General features: G+C 39.1%; 1 protein-coding gene across 1 annotated transcript in view; it reads right to left on the bottom strand.

The window, feature by feature from the left end:
* Asph (aspartate beta-hydroxylase) overlaps nt 1–26,471 on the bottom strand; it is a 200,611-nt gene that overhangs the window by 40,498 nt on the left and 133,642 nt on the right. Inside the window, exons 17-21 of the mRNA XM_013009269.1 lie at nt 23,100–23,186; nt 14,660–14,810; nt 10,684–10,820; nt 3,659–3,757; nt 716–805 (exon numbers count right to left, since the gene is read on the bottom strand). Of these exons, the coding sequence (XP_012864723.1) occupies nt 716–805; nt 3,659–3,757; nt 10,684–10,820; nt 14,660–14,810; nt 23,100–23,186 (564 nt within the window). The remainder of the gene's footprint in view (nt 1–715; nt 806–3,658; nt 3,758–10,683; nt 10,821–14,659; nt 14,811–23,099; nt 23,187–26,471) is intronic.

Below are 26,471 nucleotides of genomic sequence, written 5' to 3' on the forward strand. Positions count from 1 at the left end.
ATCCAATGGACTTCATTCTAAAAATAACTATGTTAAGAATTCCAAAACAAAACAAAATTAACCTAACTAAACTGTTCAATAATCTTTAAAATTAAATTATTTTATAATCCTGTCTCTGTTTCACAGTTTTAAAGATATTCTAATATTCTTCACAATTTTAAAGATATTCTATTTTTTTTTGTTTGTTTGTTTTGGCCGGTCATGGGCCTGAACTCTGGGCCTGGGCACTGTTCCTCAGCTCTTTAGCTCAAGGCTAGTGCTCTAGCACTAGTGCTCGAGTCATAGCGCCATTTCTGGCTTTTTCTGCTTATATGGTGCTGAGGAATCGAACCCAGGGCCTCATGCATGCAAGGCACTCTACCACTGAGCCACCTTCCCAGCCCAAAGATATTCTATACTCACAGACATACACAAACATACAAACACACAATACATACACACACACACATACACACAGCATACAACAAACTAAAGACTATATTTGAACTACTTAGCTGATTGCTTGAACGATAAAAGCTAAATCCCAGAAATCTTTTATAGGATCAACCTAGAGTCATTTACCTACATAGACCTACAGCTACATAAACTTAAATCACAGCCTCCAGAAGTTTATAGTCAACGTGCTTGCTTAGTTTTCACTTTCCTCTAGAAATAATGTCTGTCCCATCCTGACTCTATCCTTTGTTAGAGAGAACAGAAAGTCACAAACGGGTACCTCTTTATTTCCGACTCTCTGCATGGCATCCCCCAGGTGGAAATAAAATCGCCCATCATCAGTGCCAGGTTCTCCAGATTCTATTCCTTCCTGTAGAAAAGACAGTGTTAGTATTTTTAAAGAAATTAAATAGCAGATTTTATTTCTTAGTTTACATAGATTTACTGCATATGAAAAAGTATTATAGAAAAATCTAAGTACCAGAAAAACAGTAAAAAGGTCACTGGTCATCTTTACAGTACAAAAGCAAGAGGAGGAGGTCAGGAAGTTAAAATTCACGATGTATTTATCAGTCATTAATAGTTGAATAATCATAAAGTCCAACACGATTATGTTATGTGTTTTCAATGTGGGAACCATCATATTTCAGTATTTCAAATAATTTCTCTAGCTGGGCATCTTTCACATTTATTTTGCTCTCCAAATATGACCATATGCCATCTAGAGTCTTTTTATTCCTGAATCAAAATGTTTAATTGCTCATGTTTGAAATGATGGCAGCCCAACTGCGAGTCATATTTTTCTCTACTCAAAACACACGTGTCATGAGTTTTTAATGAAGCTTTTTATAAAACTTACAGAAGGATTAAAGCCAACTGGAATCATGAGGAATGTAATTCTTATTAAACAATTCCTATTCTGAAACAGCTGATTTTTTTCCATCTCTTACACAGGCACTAGATTGAGATTTATATTCCAAAAAAGGAGTTTATATGAGAGAGAAAGACACAGAGAGAGAGAGAGACAGCGACAGAGAGACAGAGAGAGAATGAGCCTGAAGAAGAGGAAAAAGAGAAGGAAGAAGGAAGTGGGGGAGATGAGAGGATTAAAGCATTAAAATGAATTTAAAAGAGCAAAAACAAAAGTCTTAAATGTCAAAAGTTCTACAAATCTTTATCTTTGATGTCCCTTTACTTGAAAGAAATTATCCTTCACCAAGAGGAAATTTTATTTGCATAATGTTAGAAAGTAGCAAGTGGCATGATGACTGACTGATTGATATCACTCAAGCATTATTGTTTGGTAAAAAAAACTACAAGCTCCCTCCACTACTTCCTGCCCCCTGGTTTGGTTTGTGAAGCTGTGAAAGCACCAGGAGGCCTTCCTAGATCAAAAGAAATGTAAGGACAATTCTTTCAGTTAGAGAAACCCACATTTCTGCAGGGCTTTGGGACAGAATATGAATGTTTGTAGAAGCCAGGCGACAGCCATGGTGAGGGGTGCCACCACTCAACTTCATGTCCCAGGGTTGAAATCCAGATACAACTGTTCAAGAGAAACTAGAAATCTGCATGATTACACAAAATGTACAGATTCTCAAAGCAAGCGATTAGAGTAGTTTTTAATAGTCTGTGGCATCTAAATAAAACACCCACGCTATCTGCAATCAATGGGTTGCTATTGGGACATCTCTCACTGAAGTCATGTAAAAGAAAACAATCATAAAAGGAGAATACATTGCTTTCAAAAAAACACGCATTCGGCCGGGCGCTGGTGGCTCATGCCTGTAATCCTAGCTACTCAGGAGGCTGAGATCTGAGGATCGAGGTTCAAAGCCAGCCCGGGCAGGAGAGACCGTGAGACTCCTATCTCCAATAAACCACCAGAAAACCGGAAGTAGTGCTGTAGCTCAAGTGGTAGAGCGCTCGCCTTGAGCTGAAGAGCTGAGGGACAGCGCCCAGGCCCAAAGTTCAAGCCCCACACACGCATTCGCAGCTAGTCAGTTACCCACCATGTTATTACTATTTAAGTCAAAATTAATTAAACACACACACACACACATATACATACACACACATACTTTATTTATTTAGTGCTAGAACTAGGGCTTGAATTTAGAGCCTCATACTCTTGTTTGGTTCAAGGCTGGCACTCTACTACTTGAGCCATATGTCTACTTCCAGATTTTTATTAGTTAATTGGAGAGAAGTCTCATGTATTTATCTTCCTAGGTTAATTTCAAACTGGAACTTTTCAATCTCAGCCTCCTGAGTAGCCCCCATTGCCTGGAAAGTTGCATAAAATTTAGGAATTACTTTTTCTGTCACATGACCACATTTGAGGTACTCAGGGGTCACATGACTCATGGCTACCACATTAAATTATACAGATATGAAGTAGTTCTGCCATGGCAGACAGTTCTGTTGAAAAATCCTGAGCAAACCTCCCCCCGCCCTCCCAAGTAAATCTGGTGAATTAATAAGGATTTAATTAGGCATAGAAGGGGAGAAAAAAAAAGTACTAACATGTTTTAATTTTACTGGCTTGAACAATCTGATCAGCATTTGGGGATTTGACCTATCCAGTCTGCCTTGGTGACCCTACTTTTCATAGGCAGCCATGAGCCCTATTCAAGGCAGATTTCACATATAATTCACTTGTACAATAAATGTTTGACACACTGCCCATATTTTACAATATTATGTCAATCTTGTTTGTCTACTTTTGCCTTTGTTTAATGTGCTTGTCCTGGGGCTTGAACTCAGGGCCTGGGCACTGCCCTGAGCCTTTTTGTTCAAGTCTAATGTTCTACAACTTGAACCACAGCTCCACTTCCAACTTTTTTTTTTTTTTAGTGGTTAATTGGAGATAAATTCTCATAGACTTTCTTGGTTGGGCTGGTTTTGAACCACAATCCTCAGATCTCAGCCTCCTGAGTAGCTAAGATTACAGGCATGAGCTACTAGTGCCTGGCTACTCTTGTCATTGTTTAAAGCTGTAACAACTTTAATTTTCAAAGTGTCTTCATAAAATCTTTGCCAACCTGTCTCTGCGCTCATGGCACTCACACACACAGTTAGGCCACGGCTCCTGGGAACATCATCACTGCAATGTCCAATGATGGACACGCAGCAGTGCCTGCCAACAAGCCTTGAGGGCCAAAGCAAGGGTGTCCACATGTCCTGTGAATCAGGAGAAGAGAGGAAGCGCAGGGACAGCTACCTTTAAGTAGGGGATGCTCTCCGCGATCTTGTTTTGTGCCTTCAGGATGAAGCCATAATGCACCTTAGCAAAACCATCGTTGGGTGTCAGATTCAGAACCTGAAGTCAGAAAAAACAAAGAGCTACTGTGATACCTAGAAACAGGTAGAAATGACCTGAGCACCAAAATAGATTTTAATTTGTTTTTCTATTCATGGATTGGAGGATGACATTCTGGATAAAAACACAGACTACTTTGTTTATTGAAATCATTAAAGTTAAATGGGCCTATGTCCTCCCAACTCAACGCATTTTCACATGTCCACAATGGGTTGTTCCAGAATAAAGACCTGAGAGAGATGGCAGACTGTGGGAATACTGCATTGGCAATGCAGCCAAAGATCTGACAACAGCTAGCACTTCAATAGACTTTTTTTTAGTGATTAGAGATAATTGCTACAAGTTTGCTGTGTTTGAAGATACCTCGGAACAGTTATTATAGTTTACATGCATGTAAATGCTTTACATGTATGTCCTACATCTGACCTTAGTTAAGAGAAATTTGTATTTTCATATTAGGTTAAGATTTCTTTTGATAAAAATTTCTTGAGTGGAGCTGGGAAGGTGGCTCAGTGGTAGAGTGTTTGCCTTGCATGCCTGAGGCCCTGGGTTTGATTCCTCGGCACCACATAAGCAAAAAGCAAAAAGCCAGAAGTGGCGCTGTGGCTTAAGTGGTAGAGCACTAGCCTTGAGCTGAAGAGCTGAGGGACAGCGCTCAGACCCAGAGTTCAGCCCCCACGACCGGACCCCCCCCCAAAAAAAAGGAAAAGAAAACTGAGGCTGCTGTAAATGTTGTGCTTCTAATATGTTAATTTAAAAAAAAATTTAAAAAAATTTCTTGAGTGCACAGCATGATGTATAAAAGTGTAAATATTCTACAACAAAAGTAAGGCAAATATTGTAAACAAACTATATCACTGTTTATTATTATATGCATTTGTTGTGTATTAAAGATACAAAAAACCAAGATAACAAATGCCTAGAGTTTACCTTATTCTGTCTAATTAAAATCAGTATTTCTCTATAAAAAAAGATACAAAATACCTTTAAGTTAAATATTAGGGAAAAAAAGCAAAATAACAACATTCAGCTTGCAGAGCTGTTTAGATAAACACATGTATGATCCCAAAGTGAAAAATGAAGTGTGATAGAGCCAGGTGCCAGTTTCTCAAGCCTGTTATCTTCTGCTATTCAGGAGGCTAATATCTAAGGATTGTGGTAGTTCAAAGCCAGCCTGAACAAAAAAAGTCTGTAAGACTCTTATCTCCAATTAATCACCAAAAAGTCAAAAGTGGAGTTGTGGCTCAAGAGTAGAGTACCAACCTTCAGTGAAAATAATCCATACTAGACTCTGTATGTGTGTGTGTGTGTGTGTGTGTGTGTGTGTGTGCACGCACACACAAGGGCCAAGCAAAGATGCATGTCCCATCTCTTCTTGTCTTGAGCTGGAGAAGCAAAGGGGAAGACACACAGAGATCTTGCATATGAGGAGAAAAGTGCAGAGAGAGAGGGACCTAGGCCCATAGAGAATGCACTGTACTTCATTTATTCTTATCTAATACAACCTTGAAAGGGGATTTAAATTTCCATCATCTCTCCCCAGCCATCTTCTTCTAAGAGCCTCCTAACTGCAGACCCTCTGCATTCTTGAGGTCTGTTCTTCATGTGGAGACCTGAGGGTACTCGGTCAGATCTCGTCCCTCCTCTGTTACATTTCACTTAGAATAAAAAACCAAGTTCTTGGAACCATCTCCAAGGCCCCCATCTGTCAGGGCTCCTCCACTGCCCCATGTAGCCAGTGAGGCTCACCCGTCTCTGAGCTGCTCATGGCAAGACAAAGGCACACGTGTGAAGACCTTCACATCTATAGTACTCTTCTGTTCCCCTCCAGTACCCAAATGTCTACCTGGATGAGAATGTCCTTACTCAGAGGTCATCATTTCAGTGAAGCTACACTTAACTACCTCCCCACTCCTAAGACAGTCCTCACCCCAGCACTCCTCCAGCTCCTACTTTTTTATCCTTGTTCAGTTTTCTTCACCTGATTTACTCATTGCTTAACCAGAGATTTGCTCCTTGCTTATCCTGTTGCTCAGATGTTTTTGACTTAGGAACTCTGAGCAAGCTGAGCTACACGGGCACAGCTAGCCTGTGATTCCTAGTGAGATCTCTGGAAGCACAGGCTCTATGTGTTCTGTGTCATCCACAGCACTGGCCCCATGTTAGACAGTGAGCAGAAGCTCAATGTGCATCTCTAGAATCGAAGGGATGGACGCAGATCATGTTTCTGACAGCACAGTTAAGCAGGGAGGACTATAATTATGATAGCCACACAATGACATTTCTGCCTACTGTAGACACAGGGCCATCATCTCAAGTAATTAATCAGTTCAATTATTACTAGGCATTTCAAAGCACACTGAATTCTTCTAGGCCCTCGATATAGTCTTCTCAGGGGATGTCAAGCAAAGGAGATGCATTCACAATTAACTCAGTGTGGATGGGAGCAAGGTCCAAAGGACATTTAGGGTTGAATAGAAGTTCACCAGAAGGGACAAAGCATTCAAGACACAGGTTAAAGGAGGCAAAAAGGGAAAGAGGGCCAGGAGTAGCAAAAAAGAACAATGTTAAATTACAAACACAAGGCAACAGAAGAGGCTGAGGACAGAAGTCACATGAAAACACACAGATTGATAACTTGTACAAGATAATTTCTGAGCAGAAGACATTATCATCACTACTACTTCTGTCTGAAATATTCTTAGTTTGAAACAGGCACATGGCTCTTATATGTGCAGATTATACATCTTTGTCTATATTTACTGATATACATGGGGAAGTATGAAAATATAACCCAGTTGTTTACTTGACTATATTTATTTTTATATTATATTTTGTAAGAATATTTATATTATTTGCATATTTTATATACAAATAATATATTTAAATAAAACATGTTTATATGCAAATTCAAATAATATATTTGTATATAAAATATACACAGACAACCACAACAAACCAGTATGGCTGACATTTTTTATAAAGTCCTTGCAAGACATATATTAAGGATGTTTTAATAAAACATATACAATAGACTCCTTATTCAGGGTTTAACATTCTGTCATCAACAGTGTCTAGAGGCCTTGTGCAATAGTTCATGCCTGTAATCTAAGCTACTTGAGAAGTAGTGATCAGGAAGGTCATGTGTGTAGGGCAGCCCAAGCCAAAAGTTCAGAAGACCCCATCTCTAATAACAAGTTACTTGTCATCACAGCTATGTGGGAAGCACAAACAGGAAGATCATGGTCTAGGATTGCCTGAGAATAAATGTGAGATCCTATTAAAAAAAATAACTAAAGCAAAAAGGGCTAGAGGTTTAGCTCACATGAAGAGCACCTAACTGACAAGTGGAAGCCCCTGAGTTTAAACCCTACAACTGTTGACAAAGAACAAAAACACAACAGTCTGAAACATTAAATGAAAGTTCCCTGAATAAACAATTCATGTTTAAAGATGTGTGCCATTGTGAATAGAATGATGAAATCTCCCACAACTCTGTTCTATCCTGCTGAGGGCTTGAATCAATCACCCCTTTGCCGGTGTTTCCACACTGTATCTGTTGCCCACCCAGAAGCCACTCAGTAGTAATCTCCATCCCTAGATTAGCTGTTACAGTATCTCAGTGCCTATGTACAGAAACCCCTCATTTTGCTTAATAATATTCCCACAAAGTATCACTGTAATACAATACACACACTCACAAGTGTGTACATTGTTCTATGCCATCTCAATTTCCAACATTCACTCTTGGTCTTGTAATATAATAATCCACCATGGATAAACAGACAGGGAGAGAGGGTAGAGTTGCTATAAGTAGCACTGTACATAGATGTTCCTAAAAGAGTAATTTATAATCAGTTAAAGACTTTTTTTATCAGTGAAATGAAACATTTAAAGCACTGTTTCATTTCATCTTAAAGCCTTATCTTGAAGTATATCCTTTTTTATAGTGTAGATATAATATTAGTGCTTATACATAGGTACCTAGTATATAAATCCACAAACAACCTATTGCAGGTATTTGCTTGGATACGTCTTCTGGAATGGCACACAATCACAAAGATTAGAAATGTATTCATTACCTTACTTATGTAACTGTAACTCCTCTGTACATCACCTTTATAATAAAATTGATTAAAAAAGATACTGCTATTAATAGCAGGACCCACAGAAGCCAAGGGAGGGTGTCCTGAGTTTGGGGCTTGAGGAAGGAGAGAGAAGAAAAAGCCTACATATAGTAGATCAGCTTACAAAGCAAGGAGGTAAATTCTGAGAGAAGGTAAATGAACAGAAAACAGTGACAGTACCAAACTGTAACCTCCACGAAGGCAACTTGGGCATTTATTTAATCAACTATTTTCTCAGCCAGTATGTGTGCTTCTTCATAACTGTGTGTTACATGTGAAGGATCAGCCTAAAATACCAGGGATGGAAGGAATCAATGTTTGGCTCTGGAGCAGGGCTGGTTGGAGTAGCTAGCACCATCACTAACTGGAAGGGAGACATATGATCTCCCAAAGCTGCAGAGGTGAGCAACTTACCATCAGTTTAAAGCCAGTCACTTTTGAAAGTGGAAGCAGCCAAAACCCAGAATAGGAACTATTGGTTTGCAAATTTACTCAAAACCAGAAATCAAAAAAAAGAAAAATATAAATTCCTATATTAGTTGTCTGAAAACAATGGTTGAAAAAGATAAAACAGGATAAACTTTAGCTGAAGAAAGAGAATCAATCAGGAGCCAAATCTGTAATCCTACCTACTCAGGAGCTGAGATCTGAGGACTCTGGTTTGAAGCCAGTCCAGGTAGGAAAGTCTATGAGACTCTTATCTCTAATTAATCACAAAAAAAGCCAAAAGTAGGACTGTGGCTCAAGTGGTAGGCCACTAGCCTTGAGCAAAAGAAGTTCAGAGATAGTGCTCAGACTCAGAGTTCAAGCCCTAGGACCAGCAGACAGAGAGAGAGGGAGGGGGAGAGGGAGAGAGAGAGCGAGAGGGGAAGAGAGAAAGAGAGAGATAGAGAGAGAGAGAGAATATCCACTAAACACAGTTCATTAGTGAGGAAGTTAGTTAGAGGAGGAGAAAAGGGCAAATCTTACACTTCTTTTCAATTTATTAAAGTTTCTTTAAAAAGAAACCCATTCAGTTGTATAATATGGCCATATTTTACAGGTTTTGCATCCTATTATGCTCAATCACAGGAGGTTATGATTTCAAGTGCATAAACAATGGAGGTAAAATTAATTTTACATGGAAAAGTAAACTGCTTCACTTATTTGAGATTTAGTGTCAGGCAAAGGGGATGAATATATTCAAGGAAGGATTTTTAAAGGTGAGAAAGGATAAATCCTTATTGTGTTATAGATAATAGCCATTTTTTTGGATCCTACCCTAATTTCATGTGTGTTTGGCATTCAGTCAGCCCTTTATTGAGTTTTTTTCAGAAAGGGAGAGGGAAAGGAAGGAAAAGAGAGAAGAAAAATAAAAAAGAATTCTATGAGGAAGGAAGGAGGGAGGAAGCGAGAAAAAGAAAGAAGATAAGGAAGGAAGAAAGAACCAAAGAGAGGGAAGAATAGAAAAAAGGAAGGAAGAATAGGAAGGAAGGAGGGAAGGAAGGAAGGAAAGAAGGAAGCAGGAAGGGAAGAGGGAGGGAGGGAGGGAGTGCTCAAGGAGAGGGAGGGTAGGAAGGAAAGATACTTCCATCTTTGTGGCCTTTGAGAGTGGTAGAATAGAAGTTATGTCTGTTAGAGTTTGACAGTTGTTATATTCACAAGCTCCTCCATCACTGAGACACATTACTAAGACACATGATGTTTCTCAGTAAACACTACATGATGAAGCGAGTATGTGTGGACCTTATTAAATGCCAGGTCTCACATGAAATAGAATTAATTATGATTTGCGACAGACTTAAGGGACACTACACATTTTCAACACTGTAGTCAATCTACCCAGGCAGCTATTAGTGATGTCATAAAAAGCAAAAGTCTTATTTCTGTTCTCTTGAATAACATAAAAATGATGATAAGGGTGAAGAAGCGACTGCTTCACAATTCAATGATTTTCAATTAGGCATCAGCAGCAATAAAGAGAGACAAGTGCCACTCTGTGAGCAGGCCAGGTCTCTGGATAGAGGATGAAACTACTGCACTTGGTGGTGTTTTGCAGACAGAAGAAATCATATTGTCTAACACGGAGTAGTAGTATTTTGATGTGAACAGCAGATGCTTGAAAACCATTGATCTACAGCCCTGAATTAAAAAAATAACAAGGAAATACGTCCATCTTTTCCCCCCACGGAGGCATTAGCTTTCTTCTGCCTAAAAATTCATTTCACATCCTGCTTATTCTGTACATGAATTTCCTCATTACCTAAAGAAACAAGCTTTCTAGTTTTATAGTTGCTTGGGACTTAGTGGTTCTCTATTAAAACATCCATTGTAAGGTGGAAATCCCTTCAAAGGTATTCTTGCCAGAAGATCGAAAAGTCAATTCCCTTCTGAAGAGTGAGTAACCTCCACAAGCCCCAAAGGTTCATGTGCCTGGGTTTCCTCCAGACTTCTATTGCAAAGGGACAGATTACATGTTTCTTTTTATGTTCACAAGCATTTGAGTTCCTCTTCCTATCACAAACAATACTCTCAATTGTGCATGAGCTGGTAAAGATAAAAGTCTGAGGGGAAAACAATCACAATTATAGTTGGAGGCTTTGATGTTAACTAAAATTTAAACTCTTCTGATAAGAAAAATGCATTGTAAAAACTAAGTTTTGAACTTATGAATTATAATAACACCAGATATGCTACTTAAGGGAATGAGAGACTGGGTGGGTGTTACATGTAATCTGCAAATAGCTTTAGAAGCTAAGATTGAGTAGGAGATGGATCAATATCCAAGGTACTCTGATTCAGTAGAAGATAGATGCTCACCTCTTCATACACCTTCTTGGCACTGGCATTGTCCCCCATCAAGAGGTAGCCCACTCCAAGGTCGTTCTTTAAGGAGATATCCATGGGAAAAAGTTGAACTAATCTCTGCAGGGTAAGCAAGGAACCTCTCATGTGACCTGATTTGGGGGAAGAAAAAAAATACCAACAGATCATGCACATCTTTGTATTGAGAACCCAGATCATTACAGACTATTCAACCGAAATGAAAACCAGCACCTACCTGACTTTATCAATGTCTTACTAAGAAATATTTAGTGGAATTCATGATGTTGGTATGATGATGCCAACAATTTTTTATCAGTAGTCAATATAAAATTAATTAGAGCATGCTCATTTCCTATTAATATTTATTTCTTAGGCTAAATGCCTCAAGAAAGTTTGTTACCAATTCTTTGTAAAAATAATTTGCTGAAATATTTTTGGTTAGGTTTAAAATTATAGTAGAGGGTAGAGAAATTAAAACTGCTGATGATTTAAGGGCCAAGCACCTAGTGTAAAGCATTAAAAAAAAAAAAGATGCACAGGACAGTACTTTGCTCCAGACACCATTTCTAGGATAAGTGTACTTATCTCTGGTACGGACCTAGACATGGAGCAAAGAACACATCATCCAGTGCTAGGAGGCCCTCTAGTGGATGATGGGGTGCTATACACTGCAGGATATGTTTATTCCAAAGGCAATCTGATGGAAATGGCAGAGGCCACCTGTCATTATTCTTTGCCACAGCTGGAAACCCAAAATGTTTAAGAAAAAATAAGTGCTAAATAACATTGACCATACATACACAAAAAACAATTAAAATACTCATGTTCATTTAGAGTGAACATTAACCAAGAGTATAAAAGGACCATCAGTGAGCAAATACAGATGCCAGCTTCAGTAACAAGCCATCTGCTTAGAACATCACACACATACTGGTCCCATGCCCTGTACTCCATTGCTGGACAACTGTATTCCCGCATCACCTGGAGATGAGTACCTCAGCCGGTCATTCCCTCACTAACAAATTTGACACTGTTGTTCTGGACATGCTGTTTTCCTACCTGCTCACCTAGACTCACACTTCACTTCTGTGTGCTTGTGTGTGTGTGTGTGTGTGTGTGTGTGTGTATGTGCTTGTGTGTGTGTGTGCGCGTGCGCGCGTGCATACACGCATCTGCCCACCCACACATGCCAGTAATAAGTCTTGAACTCAAAGATTTGTGCTCTGCTTGGCTTTTTCCACTCAAAGCTGGCACTTTACCACTTGAGCCACATCTCCACTTTCAGTTTTTTGGTGGGTAATTTGAGATAAGAGTTTCTTAGTCTTCTGTGCCCTGGGCTGGATCTCAATCATGATCCTCAGTTCTTAGCCTTCTGAATAGCCAAGATTACAGATATGAGCACCTACACTAAGCTGGTGCTTCTTCTGGACTCCTGTTAAGCATAATGAAGGTGCAGGTAAAATCCCACTTGGAGCCATCACACTGTCCCTTCCCCTCTGCCCCTGAGACCTCTGTTCTACTGTAAGGCAATTTCACCACCTTGACCTTTGCCATGAAAATTGTCCTACGGCCTTAGAGCTCACGTGACCTTGCTCCATTCTCACTTCAGCACAAAGAACATATACATATTAAGGTACTGAAGGAGGGATGTGGAGGAGGGTGTGACTTCTTCACATGCAGTCTTCTTACCAGGTTGGGGAGAAGGTGTGCTAAGTGAGGTGCTTGGCACAAAACTTAAGAGGAGGTGCCCCAGTCTTCAATTCTGAGCTGAATATTTCAATATATCCTTTAAAAATTAATGCAAAGTCATGGGATTTGAGAGTTGTTTCCCCCAACACACCTCCATTCTTCATAAGATGTCAGATGGCGAGCAGTATTTTTTACTCATTCCAAGGAGAAAATACTCTCTGTTCTATTTTCTCAAATGAGATCAGCATTTTATTTTAGCATTAAGATACTCTCATTGTGATTGCTAACTTATCACCTGACTCAACTCTACCGTAAAATTGACATTAAAAAAATGCAACTCAGTGGTTAGTAAATAGTGTGTGATGTTCAGAGTTAATATAAACTGGAATAGTTATGTGTGGTTGGTGTTTTTGTTGTTTTGGCTAGGCCTGTTTTTTTTTAAACTTTTATATTTTCAAATAAACTTGTAGTTTCATTTGTAAAAAAATTTAAAAAAATTAATGTCAACATTCATGATAAACAAAACATTAATGCTTTAAAGGCAGAATCTCTAGTTGGTAGTAAGCAGCACTACACTGAAGAAGAGGCATTAGTTACAATGCACCCACAGCAGCAACTGCCACTGACTGAACCCAGCTTGTACTGAACGCAGCATGTACTTAGCTCAGCGTGGCCACGCCTGTCTAGTTTTGTGCTGTGTGTTTGCCTTTCTCTAGACTGAGCTTTATGAATGTAAGTCTAACAGACCATTTCTTACAGTTTTCCATTATCACTTGGGCTCTCTTCCTTATCCCAGTCTGATCATCTACAAAAAGACATGGTCTCCCTTCATTCTGTAGCTCAGAACAGATTAAAGGTTAGTTGAAATGTGTACTGGTGGTTTGTGCTTGTAATCTTTGCTACTCAGGAGGCTCAGATATGAGGATCACAGTTCAAATTCAGCCCAGGCAGGAAGTCTGTGAGACTCTTATATCCAATTAACCATCAAAACAGCCAGAAGTCAGGGCTGGGAAGGTATCTCAGTGGTAGAGTGCTTGCCTTGCATGCATGAGGTCCTGGGTTCGATTCCTCAGCACCACATAAGCAGAAAAAGATGGAAGAGGTGCTGTGGCTCAAATGGTAGAGTGCTAGCCTTGAGCTGAAGAGCTGAGGGGCAAAGTCCAGGCCCAGAGTTTAGGCCCCACGACCAACAACAACAACAAAAGCCAGAAGTGGAGCTGTGGCTCAAGTGGTAGAGTGCTGGCCTTTAGTAAAATGGGGCCCTGGCTCCGAGTTCAAGCACCAGGATCCATAAAGAAAAGGTTAGTTAAGCCCTATGACTCATCTAAGCCTCCCCTAAGTGGACTATGAATGCGTTTATATAATGTACAGTTAGCAGAGCACCCATTTCCTCAGTAACACATATCTCAGAGCCTTCTCTCCTCCTTCACACAGTAGGGAAAAAGAATCACAAGCCTGGTTGACATGGAGTTAGCAGCTAGTCTCATATTGCTTTTGACACTAGGAGCTGGGATCAGTTAAGAATATGATTTCTGCCATTCTTCCCAAACTGTTTCCAAGATTTCTTTATGTCGAAAAAATGAATGTCTTATCTTATTTGATACAGGTTCAAATTTTATGGATACAACTTTTAGAAGGCTGGGTATTTCTAATATTCTAATTTCTATTAACTAATCTTAATTTCTAATAATTAAAATTATTCTACTGATAGTTTTACATTCTAGGAATCAGTTTGGTAGTTAGAAAAGAATGTGGTAATTCACTAAGTGTTCATTCTAGACCAACTAATTTATTATCAAATTCTCCAAACCCTGAGCATTCTATTTGACTCATCTTTAAATTGGTACACAAGGGTGTAAAATGCTCACTGCATCTATTGAACTTTATTTTATTTTTTTGGTCATGGGGCCTGAATTCTGGGCCTGGACTCTGTCTCTCAGCTCTACAGCATAAGGCTAGTGATCTACCACTTGAGCCATGGTGCCACTTCTGGATTTTTCTGCTTATGTGGTGCTGAGGAATTGAACCCAGGGCCTCATGTATGCAAGGCAAGCGCTCTACCACTGAGCCACCTTCCCATCTCTCATTGCATCTTTTTAATTATTGAGGTTTGATTTTTATTTTAGTTTTAACAATTGTCAGTCTAAGACAGTCAGATAAACTGCTGAAATTAGTTATCAAATGCAGATTTCCTCCCTAGTTTCTGAGTATGCAGGGTTTGGGGGCTCTTCAGGATAAAAGTGTGCTATTTCCTACTGAGTTTACTCCTACTGTCCCCCACCTAGAAACTGCTGGCGTTCTGACCGCCGCTTCAAACTCAGCTTCACCAGGTCAGTGGGGACATCGGGCAGGCTGGCCACCTCTTGGTAGGTCTCGATGGCTCTGCGCAGAATGTCATTGCTCCTCCTCTTCTCGGCTAGGTCATCTTCACACTAGAGGAAACCCCAAGACGAGATTCACGTTCCACAAGCAGCAATGTTTGCAATTCCCCAAAATACTCACATAAACTTAACTTTGTGTGACATGTTTTGCAAGAAATTCAAGACGTATTAAACTTTTATCTTTGTCAAGTGATACAGACTAAGAAAGCAAAACATCACATTGTTTTAATAATAGAAAGCAAAGTATGCTACTAAGCTGCAAATGAGAAAGAATGTCATAAAAGCAAGTGTAATGCAAAGCAACAGAAGGGCTGATGAGGACTTGTATGGTATGAATTATAGAAGGAGAACAAGAGAGGGGGTAACAACACTCGACAAGAAATGTATTCATTGCTTTATGCATGTAACTGTAACCCCTAGTCTTTCTTTTGTGGCTCATTCTTTCACTGATTCATTTGTTCATTCATTCCTTTTACAGCTCTAGGGTGAGGACACTGCTCTGTGCATGTAGGAGACAAATGAAACAAAACAGATGAAACCTAATTCTCCTTTTACTTACATTTTGGAAAGGACAGCATGACAAAAGAAGAATAAGGATGTCATGTGTCTGATGGTAGTAAGTACTATGGGTAGAGACAGAGCAGGCTGAGAAATACTGGATGAAGCAGAAGGACAGTTGTGAGTTTAACCAGGAAAATTGGAGAGGGCATGAAAGAGGAAACAGGTCAGGAGATATGTGGGGGAAAAGAGATCAACAAAGAGCAGCACAGTGCAGGGAGGAAGAGAGCTGGATGGTGGCCATCGAGTGACTCAGGACCTGAGAAGCTACTAAATTTCTGCTACATTCAGAGAGGTGGACAGACATTGAGGGGGAAGTTGACAAGATCTCACTTCTATGTTAAAGGGGTCACTCTGGCAATAACAGTGATAACAGGTTGAGGGGATGGGGTAATAGCAGAGAACCCAAGTAGTATTCTGCAGCAAGAAGACAGCCACCCCATGGCTGTGACCAGGGCAATGACAGCAGTGATGGAGGTGGAAGGAAGGGAAAATTACAGATACTTTGAAGGTCAGAGACAACAGAGTTGCAAACTGAACACAGGCTAGGAAGAAAGGAAGAGAGAAGTTATAGATGAATTCAGTGTCCTATGTACGTGGTCATTTGATGGAACTATTATATCACAGAAATAAGAAGATAGCACAGAAACAGGTTTAAGAGTATGAATCAGGAGTAGAGTTTAGGACATATCAAGTCCAAATGAAGATATTGGCTCAGAGGTGTAACATATGAATGAGTCTAGAGTTCAGGATGAGGTCATCATTAGGGACATACACAGAACATACACCTATTTAAAGGTAGGAAAAGGTGTTGAGTACAGAGAAAAGAAGTCTAAAAATTGACACTCCAAAGTTTCACTGTTACTTGATGTCAGGAAAATAGGGAAAGATGAACAAGAAGGATGGAGGAGTGAGGTAAGAAGAAAATGAAAAGAAAACAATGGTATTCAGGAGGGCAAGTGAAAAAAAGGTTTCAAAGGAAGAGTTCAAGTATATTAAAAGTCAAGTTGGACTAGATGAAACTGGGGACTGGAAGGGGTGGAGCCTGTGATGGCCTGGCAATGAGTTTTCACAGGACTGCTTAGGGACATGACTCTATGCAACGGCTTCAAGAGAATGTAGGAAGATAGAGGAGGAACTGGTTCAAGGAGTTTAATTATAAATGAAGGTAGAGAGATATGCCAGCTGCTAAAGGGGATTGGAGACATGGAGGGATATATATTTGAATATATATGTATATATATATACATATATATTTGCTTTTCAAATATATATACTTGAAATGTATATATATATATATATATATCAGAATATATGAACATGTTCACCTATTTAAAATGTTTAATTTGTTAACAAAACATATGTGCTAAGATAGCTACAGATGTCTGTAGAACTCAACTAAAGCATCACTGCAGAATTTGAGGATTTGTAAGCAAGTGATACGCATCTTCCTCCTGCCACCCACAAATGAACAAAACAGTAAAAATTAACACCAGCAGATAAAATAAGACATCTCTGAGAAACCTTCAGGAAAACACTGTGTCCATAAAATAATTTGTTCGCTTGGTTGCCCCAAGATGAGGAAGACTAGAATTCAATCAGTGGGCAGATTACTGAGAGAGAAAAAGGTATCAGACAATAATCTCTAAGATTAGAAAAAAGTAATTTACCCACGTTTGATGGAAATATGCCTCCAATTATTCAATTATCTTTTCATACCTGTAAATATCTCACAGAATAGATTTATTTACCAGGAGATGAGCTCAAATGTTGATCACTTATACTGGTCATGTGACTTGTGTGGTCTTCCATTATATATTCATACATAGCTTTTCTGTCTAGCCATCAGCTTCTTGTGAATCTGGCTATAATGAGTTAACTCCTCAGATCATAAACACTGATGATCCAACAGAAACAGCAACCTAAGCGTAGGAACTCCTACTGAAACTATCAAGAATACCTTCACCATCTGGAGCCTACCAAGCCACAAAACAGATTAGAACTGAGGTCTCTCCAAAGATTGTGGAAGGATAAATGCTTGCCATGACGATAGATAGACAATAGACAAGAATATATTCTTCAAACTCAGTCTGAGCTGGGCACCAGTGGCTCGTGCCTGTTATATTTGCTACTCATGAGGCTGAGATCAGAGGATTGTTGTTCAAAACCAGCCCCAACAGGAAATTATGTGAGGCTCTTCTCTCCAATTAACCATCAAAAAGTGGAAGTGGAACTGTGAAAGGGTGCCAACCTTGAGGGCAAAAGCTAAGGGACAGCACTCAGACCCTGAGTTCAAGCCCCAGTAATAGCAACAACAAACCAAAAACCAAAACAAACAACAGCAACAAAAAAACTACCTTTCAGTCTGAAAAGACAGAAAGAGGTAGTTTGTATGATCTGTCCTTCTCCTTAGCCCGAGGATCCTTTCATTTAGTGAAGAATAAATATGACCTCGGAGTCAAAGCAGATACCCTGAAAACACTACAGGAAGGAATAGGAGAAGCCCTAGGTTTCCTTGGCACAGCCCAAAATTTTCTTAAAAGACACACAGAAACACAAGAAATCAAAGAAAGGTTGGACAAATGGGATTGCATGAAGCTGCAGAGCTTCTGCATAGCAAAAGACATAGCTAGCAAGATCAATAGAAAGCCCATGGATTGGGAGAAGATCTTCACTAGCCATACAACGGACAAGGGTCTCATATCTAAAATATACCTGGAACTCAAAAAATTAAATTCCCCAACAACAAATCCTCAAAGAAACAACTGCCCAATAAATAAGTGGGCTAAAGACTTAAAGAGAAACTTCTCTGGAGAGGAAATAAGAATGGCCAAATAGACTCATGAAGAAATGCTCAACCTCTCTAGTCATAAAAGAAAAGCAAATCAAAACAACATTGAGATTCCACCTCACCCCAGTTAGAATGGCTATAATCAAGAACGTTAATAACAACAGATGCTGGAGGGGATGTGGCAACAAGGGAACCCTACTGCATTGTTGGTGGGAGTGTAAACTTTTCAACCACTTTGAAAAGTAGTAGGGAGGTTCCTGAAAAGACTCCACAGAGAGCTCCCCTATGACCCAGCAATCCCACTTTTGGGCCTTTACCCAAATGATCACAAACAAGACCATACTAAAGCTACCAGCACAACTCTGTTTATTGCAGCATTATTTGCCATAGCTAAGATATGGAACCAACCCAGATGCCCCTCAGTAGGTGAATGGATCAAGAAAATGTGCTATATATATTCATATATATATATATTCATATATATATATATATGAATTCTATGCCTTCATCAGAAAGAATGACATTGCCCCATTTGTTAGGCAATGGAAAGACTTGGAAAAAATTATATTAAGTGAAGTAAGGCAGGCCCAAAGAAACATAGGTCCCATGATTTCCCTTATTTGCAATAATTAGTATATGTCTGGGACAAGCAGAAAAGATCAAAAGCTATGTACATATGACCAGATAAGATGATGTTGCACAATTAACCCCAAGATAGGGACACAAGTAGTTTTTTCTTTCTTGCTACTGTGTCTAACATATTTAAAATGTACCATGTGATTTTTTTTTGTTGTTGCTTTGTATGTTCCTCCCCCATAGTATAACCCCTGTTTTCACTGTATTTGATGTCAGTCTAAGTTGGGAAGAAGAAGGGAAAACCAAAATGTTTAAATAAGGTTGATCCACTATAACAATGAGATGTAGAAGACACTATGCTGAAAAACAAACTTTACAATTTAGGGGCAGGGGAAGAAGGGGCAGTATAGTTGTGGAGGTGGGAGGGAAGGGATGGTAGGGGAAAAACAAAGGAAGAGGCAACAATGCTTGATAGGAAATATACTCATTACCTTGCTCATGTAACTGTAACCCCTCTGTACATTTTTACAATAAAAAACTTATCTAAGAAAGAATAAACATTTTACAACTTGTAGAATTGTGAAAACAACAGCATTAAACTGACATATCATTCTTTAAAAAAATCTCTTGAATAAAGATGACACAGACTTGTTTGGATCAGAATTATAAAGACTATTTTCTTGTTTTTGTTTCTTTTTAAAACCAACATTGCACATGTGGGTAACACTGCATTGTAATTGCGCATTTGTACAAGATATTAATATTGTTGATAGATTAATTCACCAAAACTTCCCAGGAAAAGTGTTATTTTCTGTTTCAGAGGCATTAATGACTTGTGAAAGATAACCAAATGATTTAGGTTGATAATTTAAGATTTTTGTGCCCAATGTTAAGGGAGCTTGTTCAAAACAGATTTATTTTCACAGTGATCCAAAGAATAATATGCATACTGTGTTATACATGGCAATAAAAACTAATGTGTCTCTGATTTTATATTGCTGAAATTTTAAAACTTGTTGGGATTTCCAAGGTAAACTGTTTACTAGTAGAGAATAAAAACAATGTATTGCTCCTTATAAAATCTGTTTCATTTTTTTAGACATGGAACCATAGTCCAGACTGACCTAGAACTTGCCTAACCCTCAGTTTGAGGGTTCAGACTCAAACTTAGAACCCTCTTGCCTGTATCTCATTAGTGCTGTGATTCCAGGCATGTACCATGATGCCCAGAATGTAATTTATCTTCTGTTGAGTTTGTATTTTTAAATTGCTAATAATTTACCATTTCTTTTACATTACTCTATTAAAATTTAATTTTCCATGCCCAACTTCTGCTTTATGCCACATTAGTGTTGATATCAATAACATCTGTAGTGTAATAGTTTAGAGATAAAAAACATTGCTTGAGGCTTTAAGCCTTAAGTTCCTCCTGTGAATTAAGGGTATGAATGCAGTGATGAGTGTGCTTCAAAAGCACCATATTTATTTAGACTTTGTCCCACAATTAAATCATAGAGAAAGAAAAAAAAACTAAAAGCAACAAAACATTTTTGCCATCACAAAATTAACATTTGCACAAAGCACTTTCTGTATAATTATGTTTTCCTTCATTAAAAGACTTATTACTAGTTGACAAAGCCCATCACATGTGAACAGGAATGAAATGTAGGTAGTCTTCTCTTTCTTAATAACAATACAGTTTTTCAATCTTAAAGGATTATTGGTCAAATGAATTTACAATCATCGTAGAGTTGCTGTGTAGTGTATCTGATCTATACTGAGGATAAGAAGAATTTGCACTAGTTTTTTTTCACAAAGTTGATTTATTAAAATTTATCTAACAAAAATTAATTCCCTTTTATTGATATGTTTACTTAAATATCTAATAAGCCTTGCAAAGTTAACAAGACTTAAAGTAAACTTTTTCCCCCTTGCTACCAGGGCTTGAACTCAGGGCCTCTCGTTTGTTCAAGCTTGTTTGCTTGGCTGGTGCTTTACCACTTGAGCCACATTTCCAGCCACGCTTTTTGAATTACACCTCTTTCTCAATGTTTTGGTAGTTATTTGGAGATGGAATTTCTCAGACAATTCTGCCCGAATCTGCCTGAATTCTGCCTGACTATTCTGGTTCTGAATCCCATTCTCTAGGACTCTGCTTCTTGAGTAGCTAGCATTACAGTGAGCCACCAGTGTTCAGTTAAAGCAAATTCTTTTTTAAATTTATTTTTCATTTTTTAAATTGTTATTATAAAGGTGATGCACAAAGGGGTTACAGCTACATAAGTCAGATAAAGGCAAATTCTTGATTTCAACTACACACCAAACCTATTTTATTTCTTAATCAGTAACAGGTATCATCTTTTCCTTCAGTTAGTCAAATCAAACCAGGAGTTGCCCTCGAATCCTTCCAATCTAACAATCCATCATGAAGTCTTCCAATATCCTTCCAATCTAACAATCCATCATGAAGTCTTGGTACCTCCAACACCATCTGCACACTTGCCCCAACACCATGGCCATGTGTATACATTATAATCTTCCTTCTATTCTGCTTTTGCTCCCAGAGTCTGTTCTTCACTTTGTAACCAAAGTAATCTATAAAGAACAATCAGATGGGAAGACCATTCATAAAATCTTCTAAAGGCCTTCTCAAGCACAAACAATGAAATGGCTGCTGTCCCTAAGCTTCTTCCCTAAGCCTAGTCCTCTACCACTTGAGCCACAGCTCTACTTCCTGCTTTCTTGGTAGTTTAGGAGATAAGAGTCTCACAGACTTTCCTTCTCAGGCTAGCTTCAAACCACAATCCTCTGAACTCAGCCTACTGAGTAGCTAGATTACAGAAGCTCTGGAGCCCAGCAACATGTCCTTTTTAATGTCTGGCTTTCTACACAGAATTGCTTCCTGGCACAACAGCCTTTGCTTACTGTTCCCTTTGCCTACACAGCAATTTCCACAACTCAGTTACATTTCATTCACATAGTTCCTCTATGGAGAGTGATTTTTTTACCTTATTATCTACAATTTTATCCTTCCTTCCTTCCTTCCTTCCTTCCTTCCTTCCTTCCTTCCTTCCTTCCTTCTTTCCTTCCTTCCTTCCCTCCTTCCTTCCTTCCTTGCTTCCTTCCTTCCTCTCCTCCTTTCCCTTATAATTATACTTTTTTGAGATAAGGTCTCACTATGAAACAGACTGACCTCAAATTTTTAATCCTCCTGTCCCAGCCTTCTAAGCGCTCGGATTACAAAATATATTACCACACCCAGAGTTGTCTTGTCATTTTCAATTACATCATCTATAACCAAAACAATGTAATGAGTATGGCCTTTATTCTATTACTTACTTTTCGGTAGAGCATGAATATGCTCTAAAACATTTTAATAGCATGTAGTATTATTTTAAATATGCATTTATTTATAAGACTTGAAAGGTGTTGCTAAAATGTCACTTCCTTGGTCAGCACTCAGTCACCCATTCACCAAGTCAACAATCTCTCACATCCAAGAGTGTGCTTTAATCTTATGCTCCATTCTATTTTGTTCTCAGCACTTATCACCAGCAAGCAGTCACACTTTTGTTATTTATGTTATTCATGTTATATTAGTTATTATTATATTATTGTAATGTTATTTATGTTATGTAATGTAATGCCTTCCCTTCGCAATGGGGATGCCATGAGGACAGAGGGATTGTAAATATATTGTGGATGGCTGATCTCCAGTGCCCACAGTGGCTTGATACATCTCACTACATACAATTTAGCAAGTATCTTCCACCAGAACATGATATCATTATATTATTATGTTATGAGTATTTAAAAATTTCTGTTAAGAGTGATATTTGACATCTTAGAAACCTCTGGCTGGGGAGGGGCTGGAGTTCATCACAGAGAGAACAGGGAGAAAGCCTTTGGTCTCCTCTATCAGAGGAGTAACATAGGATTCAAGACTCCACTGCCCTGTCATCTCAGAGCAGCTCTCAGCAAGTAGAAACCATGCATATAGACTGGCAGAGTTACTCAAACTAGCCAATCTTGAATTGTTCAGCTGTCCTTCTTTGCCTTCCTATGGAAGTCCCAGTAAAGTAGCGGTCCTAAACTTTCTCCTTGCTCTTAGCTTCTGCTTCTGACCACCCAAACATATTTCCTTGTGGCTCTGTATGACCTTTTGGGCCGCCTATCTGCACAGCAGTGGGATGAGAAACTTTTTCTTGTGCTCCTTTGGTGGCCACATCTAACTATCTCATAAAGGAATACAAAATGTTGATTCTTGTTTGGGTTTATACCTAAGAAAATGACTACGTGTAGAAATTAGAAGACGACCAAAGAGAATACAAATAGGAAAGAATGAACAATATCCAGACACAGAAAACATGGACATCAGAAAAGTAGTGTGAATGGAAGGGTTTGGTGATAGATACCTGTGCCTTTCCATATCTTGCTCTTGGACTATGAGGGTATTTGCGTACGAGTTCTTCAAATGCAGTCACTGCTTCCTCGATTTTTCCCTGATAGGAAAGCACAATTACATAAACAATAAAAGGAAATGAATCTCACGTTATTTAGTTTGTTTTCCAAAAGTCACCAAGTTTATTTCTGAATTTAAAGACAATTACTTAATATTTTTTTTACTAAAAGCTGCATTAGAGAACAAATATAAATCTAGAAATGAATATATTTCATAAATGTTTCTAATTTTCTTTTTTTTGGGTCCAGTCGTGGGGCCTGAACTCTGGGCCTGGGTGCTGTCCCTCAGCTCTTCAGCTCAAGGCTAGTGCTCTACCACTTGAGCCACAGCGCCACTTCCAGCTTTTTTTTTTCTTTTTCCTTATGTGGTGCTGAGGAATTGAACCCAAGGCCTCATGCATGCAAGGCAAGCGCTCTACCACTGAGCCACCTTCCCAGTCCCTGTTTCTAAATTTTAAAAGAAAAATGCCTGGTAATGATGCAAAATGATTCTTCTTAATTGCATTTTATGCTGGGCACTGGTGGCTCACGCCTGTTATCCTTGCTATTCAGGAGGCTGAGATCTGAGTATCGAGGTTCAAAGCCAACCCAGGCAGGAAAGTCCATGAAACTCTTATCTCCAATAAACACTCAGAAAACTGGAAGTGGCGCGGTAGCTCAAGTGGTAGAGCATTTGCCTTGAGCTGAACAGCTGAGGGACAGCACTCAGGCACAGAGTTCAAGCCCCACGACCAACTGAAAAATAAACATTAATTGCATTTTACCCTTGACATAGACATTTCCTATATGCTTTCTCAATGAAGATACTATGGTTTTATTGGAGGTGGGGAGGATACTGCTGACAGGAAAAGGTCTTGGTCCTTTGAGAGATGATGAGATGTCTCAAAACAGGTTAGAAACATTTGTGTAAAGGAAGAGTTATAAACTCAAGAGCAAAGAGGGCCATTTGGCCATGGCACCTGGAACATCAGGGTTGATTTGACTCATTTGGCTTACTGAGATACAGAACTGCCTGTGTCAGGTGACCCCTCTTAAAGCTCATGTTGGCCCTTAAGAAGGTAATCCAAGTGTCTTTTAGAGATCTCGTCACTGCTACATGAGAAGAAATGGAGCACTTGCAACGTATCAATGTTGTGGGAGGCTGGTTCCACCCATGTACCACTCCACAATGGGGAATAAATATCTCTTGGATCCCAGTATTATAACTTAGATCACAAATGTCTCCCAAAGACTCATGTATTGGGCTGGGAAGGTGGCTCATGCATGAGGCCCTAGGTTTGATTCCTCAGCACCACATAAGCAGAAAAAGCTGAAAGTAGTTCTGCAGCTCAAATGGTAGAGTGCAAGCCTTGAGGTGAAGAGCTGAGGGACAGTGCCCAGGCCAAGTTCAGGCCCCAGGACTAACCAAAAAAAAAAAAAAAAGACTCATGTTAAAGGTGTAGTACAAAAGATAGTACTGTTGATAGGCGTGACATCTTTAGGAGTTGGATTCTAGTGGAAGGCTGTCATGTCATGGGGGGTGTGCCCATGAAAGGTAGATTGGAATGCTGGCCCCTTCCTCTGTGTCTGTGCTTCCTGGCTGCCATGAGAGAAGCAGCTTCTCCACCATGCTCTCTCTTCTAAGATGAACTCATTGTTTCACCACAGGCTCCAAAGCAATGGAGCTAAGAACCACGGACTGAACAGTCTAGAATAAGGACCCAAAGGGAATCTTACTTCTTTTAAGTTTTGATTATCACAGGCATTGCTCACAGTGAGGGACAGTAGGGTAACACACACCAGATCAAGGACAATGAGAATCTGAATGAATTTTCTTTTTTTTTTTTTTTTTGTCGGTAGTGGGGCTTGGACTCTGGGCCTGGGTGTTGTCCTTCAGCTCTTCAGCTCAAAGCAAGCACTGTACCACTTTAGCCACAGTGCTACTTCTGGTTTTCTGATGGTTTATTGGAGATAAGAGTCTCATGGACTTTCCTGCCCAGGCTGACTTTGAACCATGATCCTCACATCTCTGCCTCTTGAGTAACTAGGATTATAGGCGTGAGCCACTGGTGCCTGGTGAATTTTCTTTCTTTAAGGTCTTAGTAGCTACTAAAACAATGTGCTATTTATTCATTAATTTACTTACCCACTTATTTTTTATTATTATTATTTATTTATTTAGCTTTTCTGGTGGTACTAGTGTTTGACTTCTGGGTCTTACATTGCTAGGCCATATCTCCCCCATTGCACTACTAAGCAATTCTTACATACATAAAAAAGTATTGCTCCTGATGAATTGCCACAAAGTTACCTGTTCCTCAATATAGTTTTTATTTTGCCCTTGGACCAAGACAGTTCATTGGAAAGATGTATGCCTGGGCTGTACTGTTTTGGAATGAGGCCAATGGGCAACTGCTAAATGATTTTACAACAGAGCCACACAGATATATGGTAGAATTTACTGTTGTGATGTTAGGATGATGTACATCAATCAGTGTACCCTTATATCAATCAGTGTACCCTTTGCAGGTTACCAAGACCTTACAGCAGAGTGTTTCTCTCTGGATTTGGTGTAGACAACTATTCTGATAACACTACCCAATCTTCTAGTCTGCTTCTGCTTCTCTTGTTTTACTTGTCAGGAAGTACATGTGACTTCATTATTAGCATAATTTAGATCCCCAAGTGTGACCTTCCATGTGATGACCTCATTCTGGCTCTGTTGCATTTTTCCTGCTCTCCTTTTTTTCCTTTTGAGTCTAAGTAAATGGTATACTTCAGTATATAAGTCAAAGCATTTGGAGTGAACAGAAGAGCTCTACACAATAAATATATTTTAAAAAATTAGATGATCAAAATATGAACTGATTTATAAATCTATAGATAAAAAGTGACCCCAAGCTTTTGCATAGTATAGAATTTGAACTAAGATGTGAATGAAGCTGGTTTGGCTCTGTCTGGGGTATGATTTCACAGTCTATTCCAGTATCCTAAGCTTCATCCTTTGAAAAGACTAGCTGTAAAAACAACCCTAAAATGACTTAATTATCCTGATGGTTTAGTCAATAATACAAGTCCCAGTTGTTTCAGAAGCAAGAATTGCATATGTGGCTACTTCTTCCTTCTTTATTTACTCTCATAGGTTTGCAGTGCTCTTTGAGGAAAACATCATAATTTCTCCAAATGAGCAGGATTGGAGCATACTCCATAGATGGCCCCAGCCTTTTATGTCCCACTCTCTTAGGTGCCCCTAATGACTGAGACCTTGTTTTCCATTCATTATTGCTATGTAAAAATCCTTTTCTAAAGCTGTTTATTTTTGTTTTATCCCAGAAGCCACCTGTGCA

This window comes from Dipodomys ordii, unplaced genomic scaffold (assembly GCF_000151885.1).
Source record: "Dipodomys ordii isolate 6190 unplaced genomic scaffold, Dord_2.0 Scaffold9, whole genome shotgun sequence".
Classification (NCBI taxonomy): Eukaryota; Metazoa; Chordata; class Mammalia; order Rodentia; family Heteromyidae; genus Dipodomys; species Dipodomys ordii.